Here is a 12,284-nt window from a genome sequence, read left to right as displayed (position 1 = left end):
AGTTGCAAGAGGATCACCCACAGCAGAGCTGCTATATAGCTCCTCCCCTCACTGCCATATCCAGTCATTCGACCGAAACAAAACAAGAAAGGAGAAACCATAGGGTGCAGTGGTGACTGGAGTTTTTAATTAAAATTTAGGTCTGCCTTAAAGACAGGGCGGGCCGTGGACTGGATACACTACAAGAGAAATAAATTTATCAGGTAAGCATAAATTATGTTTTCTCTTGTTAAGTGTATCCAGTCCACGGATCATCCATTACTTATGGGATACCAATACCAAAGCTAAAGTACACGGATGATGGGAGGGACAAGGCAGGAACTTAAATGGAAGGAACCACTGCCTGTAGAACCTTTCTCCCAAAAATAGCCTCCGAAGAAGCAAAAGTGTCAAATTTGTAAAATTTTGAAAAGGTGTGAAGCGAAGACCAAGTCGCAGCCTTGCAAATCTGTTCAACAGAGGCCTCATTTTTAAAGGCCCAGGTGGAAGCCACAGCTCTAGTAGAATGAGCTGTAATCCTTTCAGGGGGCTGCTGTCCAGCAGTCTCATAGGCTAAACGTATTATCCTACGAAGCCAAAAGGAGAGAGAGGTAGCCAAAGCTTTTTGACCTCTCCTCTGACCAGAGTAAACGACAAACAGGGAAGAAGTTTGACGAAAATCTTTAGTTGCCTGTAAATAGAACTTCAGGGCACTGACTACGTCCAGATTATGCAAATGTCGTTCCTTCTTTGAAGAAGGATTAGGACATAATGATGGAACAACAATCTCTTGATTGATATTCCTGTTAGAAACTACCTTAGGTAAGAACCCAGGTTTAGTACGCAGCACTACCTTGTCTGAATGGAAAATCAGATAAGGAGAATCACAATGTAAGGCAGATAACTCAGAGACTCTTCGAGCCGAGGAAATAGCCATCAGAAACAGAACTTTCCAAGATAAAAGCTTAATATCAATGGAATGAAGGGGTTCAAACGGAACTCCTTGGAGAACTTTAAGAACCAAGTTTAAGCTCCACGGAGGAGCAACAGTTTTAAACACAGGCTTAATCCTAACCAAATCGAAAGAGAGAGAACAGCACTCCATGAGATAGAACAGAAGCTGGAATAACTTCCATGCATGTTCATTTTTATTGAATTCCTCAGGGTGCCAGTTCTTTTTGCACACTATGCCCCTTCACAGAGAAAAAATATCCTGAAGCATATCAGTCTGACCCTGCCCAATGACAGTCCAGCGCCGAAATACCAGGCAATTCTTCTCTGAACAAGGGAAGCAACAACCCCAGACGATCGTTTCGGCCTCTTATGGGCCTAGTCAGTGAGGTGCAGTTGTATCTCTCTAAGGGCAAGTGTGCATGGAGTCCACGTCTTGTTCATTTTTATTGAATTTCTCCCTGAGGAATTCAATAAAAATGAACATGCATGGAAGTTATTCCAGCTTCTGTTCTATCTCATGGAGTGCTGTTCTCTCTCTTTCGATTTTTATGCAAATTACTCTTGGGTCACTCTAAGAGTAATGGGGAAACCAGACGTGGACTCCATGCACACTTGCCCTTAGAGAGATACAACTGCACCTCACTGACGAGGCCCATAGGAGGCCGAAACGATCGTCTGGGGTTGTTGCTTCCCTTGTTCAGAGAAGAATTGCCTGGTATTTCGGCGCTGGACTGTCATTGGGCAGGGTCAGACTGATATGCTTCAGGATATTTTTTCTCTGTGAAGGGGCATAGTGTGCAAAAAGAACTGGCACCCTGAGGAATTCAATAAAAATGAACATGCATGGAAGTTATTCCAGCTTCTGTTCTATCTCATGGAGTGCTGTTCTCTCTCTACCGATTTTTATGCAAATTTCTCTTGGGTCACCCTAAGAGTAATGGGGAAACCAGACGTGGACTCCATGCACACTTGCCCTTAGAGAGATACAACTGCACCTCACTGACGAGGCCCATAGGAGGCCGAAACGATCGTCTGGGGTTGTTGCTTCCCTTGTTCAGAGAAGAATTGCCTGGTATTTCGGCGCTGAACTGTCATTGGGCAGGGTCAGACTGATATCCTTCAGGATATTTTTTCTCTGTGAAGGGGCATAGTGTGCAAAAAGAACTGGCACCCTGAGGAATTCAATAAAAATGAACATGCATGGAAGTTATTCCAGCTTCTGTTCTATCTCATGGAGTGCTGTTCTCTCTCTACCGATTTTTATGCAAATTTCTCTTGGGTCACCCTAAGAGTAATGGGGAAACCAGACGTGGACTCCATGCACACTTGCCCTTAGAGAGATACAACTGCACCTCACTGACGAGGCCCATAGGAGGCCGAAACGATCGTCTGGGGTTGTTGCTTCCCTTGTTCAGAGAAGAATTGCCTGGTATTTCGGCGCTGGACTGTCATTGGGCAGGGTCAGACTGATATGCTTCAGGATATTTTTTCTCTGTGAAGGGGCATAGTGTGCAAAAAGAACTGGCACCCTGAGGAATTCAATAAAAATGAACATGCATGGAAGTTATTCCAGCTTCTGTTCTATCTCATGGAGTGCTGTTCTCTCTCTACCGATTTTTAATCCTAACCAAAGCCTGACAAAATGCCTGGACGTCTGGAACTTCTGCCAGACGCTTGTGCAAAAGAATAGACAGAGCAGAATTCTGTCCCTTTAACGAACTAGCAGATAAGCCCTTTTCCAAACCCTCTTGTAGAAAGGACAATATCCTAGGAATCCTAACCTTACTCCATGAGTAACTCTTGGATTCGCACCAATATAAGTATTTACGCCATATCTTATGGTAGATTTTTCTGGTAACAGGCTTCCGTGCCTGCATTAAGGTATCAATAACTGACTCTGAGAAGCCACGCTTTGATAGGATCAAGCGTTCAATCTCCATGCAGTCAGCCTCAGAGAAATTAGATTTGGATGGTTGAAAGGACCTTGTATTAGAAGGTCCTGCCTCAGGGGCAGAGACCATGGTGGACAGGACGACATGTCCACTAGGTCGGCATACCAGGTCCTGCGTGGCCACGCAGGCGCTATCAGAATCACCGATGCTCTCTCCTGTTTGATCTTGGCAATCAGTCGAGGCAGCAGCGGAAACGGTGGAAACACATAAGCCATCTTGAAAACCCAAGGGGCTGCTAAAGCATCTATCAGCGTCGCTCCCGGGTCCCTGGACCTGGATCCGTAATGAGGAAGCTTGGCGTTCTGGCGAGACGCCATGAGATCCAGTTCTGGTTTGCCCCAACGATGAATCAGTTGAGCGAACACCTCCGGATGAAGTTCCCACTCCCCCGGATGAAAAGTCTGGCAACTTAGAAAGTCCGCCTCCCAGTTCTCCACGCCTGGGATGTAGATCGCTGACAGGTGGGAAGAGTGAGACTCTGCCCAGCGAATTATCTTTGAGACTTCTAACATCGCTAGGGAACTCCTGGTTCCCCCTTGATGGTTGATGTAAGCCACAGTCGTGATGTTGTCCGACTGAAATCTGATGAACCTCAGTGTTGCTAACTGAGGCCAAGCTAGAAGAGCATTGAATATTGCTCTTAACTCCAGAATATTTATTGGGAGGAGTTTCTCCTCCTGGGTCCACAATCCCTGAGCCTTCAGGGAGTTCCAGACTGCGCCCCAACCTAGAAGGCTGGCATCTGTTGTTACAATCGTCCACTCTGGCCTGCGAAAGGTCATGCCCTTGGACAGATGGACCCGAGAAAGCCACCAGAGAAGAGAATCTCTGGTCTCCTGATCCAGATTTAGTAGAGGGGACAAATCTGAGTAATCCCCATTCCACTGACTTAGCATGCATAATTGCAGCGGTCTGAGATGCAGGCGCGCAAATGGCACTATGTCCATTGCCGCTACCATTAAGCCGATTACCTCCATGCACTGAGCCACTGACAGGCGTGGAATGGAATGAAGCACACGGCAAGCATTTAGAAGTTTTGATAACCTGGACTCCGTCAGGTAAATTTTCATCTCTACAAAATCTATAAGAGTCCCTAGGAAGGAGACTCTTGTGAGTGGTGATAGAGAACTCTTTTCCATGTTCACTTTCCACCCATGCGACCTCAGAAATGCCAGAACTATCTCTGTATGAAAGCTTGACGCCTGTATCAGGATGTCGTCTAGATACGGAGCCACCGCTATGCCTCGCGGTCTTAGAACCGCCAGAAGTGAGCCCAGAACCTTTGTAAAGATTCTCGGGGCCGTAGCCAACCCGAAGGGAAGAGCTACAAACTGGTAATGCCTGTCTAGAAAGGCAAATCTCAGGTACCGATAATGATCTTTGTGAATCGGTATGTGAAGGTAGGCATCCTTTAAGTCCACTGTGTTCATGTACTGACCCTCTTGGATCATGGGTAGGATGGTTCGCATAGTTTCCATTTTGAATGATGGAACTCTTAGGAATTTGTTTAAGATCTTTAGGTCCAAGATTGGTCTGAAGGTTCCCTCTTTCTAGGGAACCACAAACAGATTTAAGTAAAATCCCTGTCCTTGTTCCGTCCGCGGAACTGGGTGGATTACCCCCATTACTAGGTGGTCTTGTACACAGCGTAGGAATGCCTCTTTCTTTATCTGGTTTTCTGATAACCTTGATAGATGGAATCTCCCTCGAGGAGGAGAAGCTTTGAAGTCCAGAAGATATCCCTGAGATATGATCTCCAACGCCCAGGGATCCTGGACATCTCTTGCCCATGCCTGGGCGAAGAGAGAAAGTCTGCCCCCCACTAGATCCATTTCCGGATAGGGGGCCGTTCCTTCATGCTGTCTTGGGGGCAGTAGTAGGTTTTCTGGCCTGCTTGCCCTTGTTCCAGGACTGGTTAGTTTTCCAGGCCTGTCTGTAACGAGCAACAGTTCCTTCCTGTTTTGGAGCGGAGGAAGTTGATGCTGCTCCTGCCTCGAAATTTCGAAAGGCACGAAAATTAGACTGTTTGGCCTTTGATTTGGCCCTGTCTTGAGGAAGGGTATGACCCTTACCTCCAGTAATGTCAGCAATAATTTCTTTCAAGCCGGGCCCGAATAAGGTCTGCCCCTTGAAAGGAATATTAAGTAATTTAGAAGACACGTCAGCTGACCAGGATTTAAGCCATAGCGCTCTCCGCGCCTGGATGGCGAATCCGGAGTTCTTAGCCGTTAGTTTAGTCAAATGTACAATGGCATCAGAAACAAATGCATTAGCTAGCTTAAGTGATTTAAGCTTGTCCATAATTTCATCCAATGGAGCTTACACTCATATACACACACACAGCGCCCCCATTACACTCATATACACACAAAGAGGAACTCCAGCACTCCAGTATTAGAAAAAGGCAATTTATTAAGCAACGTTTCGGGGTCACAGCCCCTTCCTCATGCTGTGACCCCGAAACGTTGCTTAATAAATTGCCTTTTTCTAATACTGGAGTGCTGGAGTTCCTCTTTGTGTGTACTATTGACAGATTATTGGGGGGCTGTGGCAGTGCCCCTGGTCTCCTGTGCACCCAGACCTCTGTGCTGTGCTCACTCTTGGACTGTACACTCATATACACACACACAGCCCCCCTTACACTCATATACACACACACACAGCCCCCCTTACACTCATATACACACACACACACAGCCCCCCTTACACTCATATACACACACACAGCCCCCCTTACACTCATATACACACACACAAACCCTTACACTCATATACACACACACACTCCCTTACACTTATATACACACACACAAACCCTTACCCTCATATACACACACACACAAACCCTTACACTCATATACACACACACACACACCCTTACACTCATATACACACACACACACACACCCTTACACTCATATACACACACTCACTCTTACCTTACACTCATATACACACACATTGTCTCTTTCAGGCTGTTATCGTTACCTGATTAACTTCTGATTTGTTTACATCATTTTTTGACTCCTCAAGTTTTTGCTGTCGTTTGCGTTCTTTTTGTCTCTGAAATAGAGAGAGAGAGAGTAAGTGGTGTTAGTGCACGTATAAAACTGTAGCGTGTGTAAGACTTGTGTACGTAAAAATAGGTGTGAGTGATGCTGCAAACATAAAGTACACAGTGTGACAATATTCTGCACCTTGTCTGAATCTGCGGGACAGGGAACAGGTTTGCAGCCTTATTTTTCACTGGCACTGATTTATAGTTTTAGAGCAGACTGCAGACTACGTCAGGACATCAGGCAGTTAGCTACGTTTTCATAAGTTCTAATGGAAAAATACCGAAATTTAAAACCAAGAAACCGTCACGTTAATCGGTCCAGCAATTTTATTCCACTATATACTGGCATGAGAAACGGGGTCTGTGAGCACAGCAGGTATTATATTGAGGTCAGCAAGTACAAAACGCACAGCAGGTATTATACTGGGGTCAGCACGTACAGGACGCACAGCAGGTATTATACTGGGGTCAGCACATACAGCAGGTATTATACTGGGGTCAGCACGTACAGGACGCACAGCAGGTATTATACTGGGGTCAGCACATACAGCAGGTATTATACTGGGGTCAGCACATACAGCAGGTATTATACTGGGGTCAGCACGCACAGGACGCACAGCAGGTATTATACTGGGGTCAGCAAGTACAGCAGGTATTATACTGGGGTCAGCACGTACAGGACGCACAGCAGGTATTATGCTGGGGTCAGCACGCACAGGACGCACAGCAGGTATTATGCTGGGGTCAGCGCGTACAGGACGCACAGCAGGTATTATACTGGGGTCAGCACGTACAGGACGCACAGCAGGTATTATACTGGGGTCAGCACGTACAGGACGCACAGCAGGTATTATACTGGGGTCAGCACGTACAGGACGCACAGCAGGTATTATACTGGGGTCAGCACGTACAGGACGCACAGCAGGTATTATACTGGGGTCAGCACGTACAGGACGCACAGCAGATATTATACTGGGGTCAGCACGTACAGGACGCACAGCAGGTATTATACTGGGGTCAGCACGTACAGGACGCACAGCAGGTATTATACTGGGGTCAGCACGTACAGGACGCACAGCAGGTATTATACTGGGGTCAGCACATACAGCAGGTATTATACTGGGGTCAGCACGCACAGCAGGTATTATACTGGGGTCAGCACGTACAGGACGCACAGCAGGTATTATACTGGGGTCAGCACGTACAGGACGCACAGCAGGTATTATACTGGGGTCAGCACGTACAGGACGCACAGCAGGTATTATACTGGGGTCAGCACGTACAGGACGCACAGCAGGTATTATACTGGGGTCAGCACGTACAGCAGGTATTATACTGGGGTCAGCACGTACAGGACGCACAGCAGGTATTATACTGGGGTCAGCACACACAGGACGCACAGCAGGTATTATACTGGGGTCAGCAAGTACAAAACGCACAGCAGGTATTATACTGGGGTCAGCACGTACAGGACGCACAGCAGGTATTATACTGGGGTCAGCACATACAGCAGGTATTATACTGGGGTCAGCACGCACAGGACGCACAGCAGGTATTATACTGGGGTCAGCACGCACAGGACGCACAGCAGGTATTATACTGGGGTCAGCACGCACAGGACGCACAGCAGGTATTATACTGGGGTCAGCACGTACAGGACGCACAGCAGGTATTATACTGGGGTCAGCACATACAGGACGCACAGCAGGTATTATACTGGGGTCAGCACGTACAGGATACACAGCAGGTATTATACTGGGGTCAGCACATACAGCAGGTATTATACTGGGGTCAGCACGCACAGGACGCACAGCAGGTATTATACTGGGGTCAGCACGTACAGGACGCACAGCAGGTATTATACTGGGGTCAGCACGTACAGGACGCACAGCAGGTATTATACTGGGGTCAGCACGTACAGGACGCACAGCAGGTATTATACTGGGGTCAGCACGTACAGGACGCACAGCAGGTATTATACTGGGATCAGCACGTACAGGATACACAGCAGGTATTATACTGGGGTCAGCACATACAGCAGGTATTATACTGGGGTCAGCACGCACAGGACGCACAGCAGGTATTATACTGGGGTCAGCACGTACAGGACGCACAGCAGGTATTATACTGGGGTCAGCACGTACAGGACGCACAGCAGGTATTATACTGGGGTCAGCACGTACAGGACGCACAGCAGGTATTATACTGGGGTCAGCACGTACAGGACGCACAGCAGGTATTATACTGGGATCAGCACGTACAGGATACACAGCAGGTATTATACTGGGGTCAGCACGTACAGGACGCACAGCAGGTATTATACTGGGATCAGCACGTACAGGATACACAGCAGGTATTATACTGGGGTCAGCACGTACAGGACGCACAGCAGGTATTATACTGGGGTCAGCACGTACAGGACACAGCAGGTATTATATTGGGGTCAGCAAGTACAAAACGCACAGCAGGTATTATACTGAGGTCAGCACGTACAGCAGGTATTATACTGGGGTCAGCACGTACAAAACGCACAGCAGGTATTATACTGGGGTCAGCACGTACAGCAGGTATTATACTGGGGTAAGCACGCACAGGACACAGCAGGTATTATATTGGGGTCAGCAAGTACAAAACGCACAGCAGGTATTATACTGGGGTCAGCACGTACAGCAGTTATTATACTGGGGTCAGCACTTACAGGACGCAGAGCAGGTATTATACTGGGGTCAGCACGTACAAAACGCACAGCAGGTATTATACTGGGGTCAGCACGTACAGCAGGTATTATACTGGGGTCAGCACGTACAGCAGGTATTATACTGGGGTCAGCACGCACAGGACACAGCAGGTATTATATTGGGGTCAGCACGCACAAAACGCACAGCAGGTATTATACTGGGGTCAGCACGTACAGCAGGTATTATACTGGGGTCAGCACGAACAGGACGCACAGCAGGTATTTTACTGGGGTCAGCACATACAGCAGGTATTATACTGGGGTCAGCACGCACAGCAGGTATTATACTGGGGTCAGCAAGTACAAAACGCACAGCAGGTATTATACTGGGGTCAGCACGTACAGGACGCACAGCAGGTATTATGCTGGGGTCAGCGCGTACAGGACGCACAGCAGGTATTATACTGGGGTCAGCCCGTACAGCAGGTATTATACTGGGGTCAGCCCGTACAGGACGCACAGCAGGTATTATACTGGGGTCAGCACGTACAGGACGCACAGCAGGTATTATACTGGGGTCAGCACGTACAGGACGCACAGCAGGTATTATACTGGGGTCAGCACGTACAGGACGCACAGCAGGTATTATACTGGGGTCAGCACGTACAGGACGCACAGCAGGTATTATACTGGGGTCAGCACGTACAGGACGCACAGCAGGTATTATACTGGGGTCAGCACGTACAGGACGCACAGCAGGTATTATACTGGGGTCAGCACGTACAGGACGCACAGCAGGTATTATACTGGGGTCAGCACGTACAGGACGCACAGCAGGTATTATACTGGGGTCAGCACGCACAGCAGGTATTATACTGGGGTCAGCACATACAGCAAGTATTATACTGGGGTCAGCACATACAGCAGGTATTATACTGGGGTCAGCACATACAGCAGGTATTATACTGGGGTCAGCACGCACAGGACGCACAGCAGGTATTATACTGGGGTCAGCACGCACAGGACGCACAGCAGGTATTATACTGGGGTCAGCACGTACAGGACGCACAGCAGGTATTATACTGGGGTCAGCACGTACAGGACGCACAGCAGGTATTATACTGGGGTCAGCACGTACAGGACGCACAGCAGGTATTATACTGGGGTCAGCACGTACAGGACGCACAGCAGGTATTATACTGGGGTCAGCACGTACAGGACGCACAGCAGGTATTATACTGGGGTCAGCACACACAGGACGCACAGCAGGTATTATACTGGGGTCAGCAAGTACAAAACGCACAGCAGGTATTATACTGGGGTCAGCACGTACAGGACGCACAGCAGGTATTATACTGGGGTCAGCACATACAGCAGGTATTATACTGGGGTCAGCACGCACAGGACGCACAGCAGGTATTATACTGGGGTCAGCGCGAACAGGACGCACAGCAGGTATTATACTGGGGTCAGCACGTACAGGACGCACAGCAGGTATTATACTGGGGTCAGCACGTACAGGACGCACAGCAGGTATTATACTGGGGTGAGCACGTACAGGACGCACAGCAGGTATTATACTGGGGTGAGCACGTACAGGACGCACAGCAGGTATTATACTGGGGTCAGCACGTACAGGACGCACAGCAGGTATTATACTGGGGTCAGCACGTACAGGATACACAGCAGGTATTATACTGGGGTCAGCACATACAGCAGGTATTATACTGGGGTCAGCACGCACAGGACGCACAGCAGGTATTATACTGGGGTCAGCACGTACAGGACGCACAGCAGGTATTATACTGGGGTCAGCACGTACAGGACGCACAGCAGGTATTATACTGGGGTCAGCACGTACAGGACGCACAGCAGGTATTATACTGGGGTCAGCACGTACAGGACGCACAGCAGGTATTATACTGGGATCAGCACGTACAGGATACACAGCAGGTATTATACTGGGATCAGCACGTACAGGACGCACAGCAGGTATTATACTGGGATCAGCACGTACAGGATACACAGCAGGTATTATACTGGGGTCAGCACGTACAGGACGCACAGCAGGTATTATACTGGGGTCAGCACGTACAGGACACAGCAGGTATTATATTGGGGTCAGCAAGTACAAAACGCACAGCAGGTATTATACTGGGGTCAGCACGTACAGCAGGTATTATACTGGGGTCAGCACGTACAAAACGCACAGCAGGTATTATACTGGGGTCAGCACGTACAGCAGGTATTATACTGGGGTCAGCACGTACAGCAGGTATTATACTGGGGTCAGGACGCACAGCAGGTATTATACTGGGGTCAGGACGCACAGCAGGTATTATACTGGGGTCAGCACGTACAGGATGCACAGCAGGTATTATACTGGGGTCAGCACGTACAGGAAGCACTGCAGGTATTATACTGGGGTCAGCACGTACAGGATACACAGCAGGTATTATACTGGGGTCAGCACGTACAGGACGCACAGCAAGTCTTATACTGGGGTCAGCACGTACAGGACGCACAGCAGGTATTATACTGGGGTCAGCACGTACAGGACGCACAGCAGGTATTATACTGGGGTCAGCACGTACAGGACGCACAGCAGGTATTATACTGGGGTCAGCACGTACAGGACGCACAGCAGGTATTATACTGGGGTCAGCACGTACAGGACGCACAGCAGGTATTATACTGGGGTCAGCACGCACAGGACACACAGCAGGTATTATACTTGGGTCAGGACACACAGCAGGTATTATACTTGGGTCAGCACGCACAGCAGGTATTATACTGGGGTCAGCACGCACAGGACACACAGCAGGTATTATACTGCGGTCAGCACGTACAGCAGGTATTATACTGGGGTCAGCACGTACAGGACACACAGCCGGTATTATACTGGGGTCAGCACGTACAGCAGGTATTATACTGGGGTCAGCACGTACAGCAGGTATTATACTGGGGTCAGCACGTACAGCAGGTATTATACTGGGGTCAGCACGTACAGCAGGTATTATACTGGGGTCAGCACGTACAGCAGGTATTATACAGGGGTCAGCACGTACAGCAGGTATTATACTGGGGTCAGCACGTACAGGACGCATAGCAGGTATTATACTGGGGTCAGCCCGTACAGGACGCACAGCAGGTATTATACTGGGGTCAGCCCGTACAGCAGGTATTATACTGGGGTCAGCACGTACAGGACGCACAGCAGGTATTATACTGGGGTCAGCACGTACAGCAGGTATTATACTGGGGTCAGCACGTACAGGACGCACAGCAGGTATTATACTGGGGTCAGCACGTACAGCAGGTATTATACTGGGGTCAGCACGTACAGGACGCACAGCAGGTATTATACTGGGGTCAGCACGTACAGCAGGTATACTGGGGTCAGCACGTACAGCAGGTATTATACAGGGGTCAGCACGTACAGCAGGTATTATACAGGGGTCAGCACGTACAGGACGCACAGCAGGTATTAAACTGGGGTCAGCACGTACAGGACGCACAGCAGGTATTATACTGGGGTCAGCACGTACAGCAGGTATTATACTGGGGTCAGCACGTACAGCAGGTATTATACTGGGGTCAGCACGTACAGCAGGTATTATACTGGGGTCAGCACGTACAGCAGGTATTATACTGGGGTCAGCAC

At 48.8% G+C, this 12,284-nt stretch overlaps 1 protein-coding gene across 4 annotated transcripts in view; it reads right to left on the bottom strand.

The window, feature by feature from the left end:
- Nucleotides 1-12,284, bottom strand: part of TTC31 (tetratricopeptide repeat domain 31) — a 322,666-nt gene that overhangs the window by 220,166 nt on the left and 90,216 nt on the right. For all 4 annotated transcript variants that reach the window (XM_053704410.1, XM_053704409.1, XM_053704408.1 and 1 more), the window contains one exon: nucleotides 5,874-5,948. In XM_053704410.1, the coding sequence (XP_053560385.1) occupies nucleotides 5,874-5,948 (75 nt within the window). The remainder of the gene's footprint in view (nucleotides 1-5,873; nucleotides 5,949-12,284) is intronic.

The sequence above is a fragment of the Bombina bombina genome, chromosome 2 (assembly GCF_027579735.1).
Source record: "Bombina bombina isolate aBomBom1 chromosome 2, aBomBom1.pri, whole genome shotgun sequence".
In the NCBI taxonomy this organism is placed as follows: Eukaryota; Metazoa; Chordata; class Amphibia; order Anura; family Bombinatoridae; genus Bombina; species Bombina bombina.
Note: the sequence above shows the minus strand (reverse complement) of the source record. Positions and strands in the feature narration are given on the sequence as shown.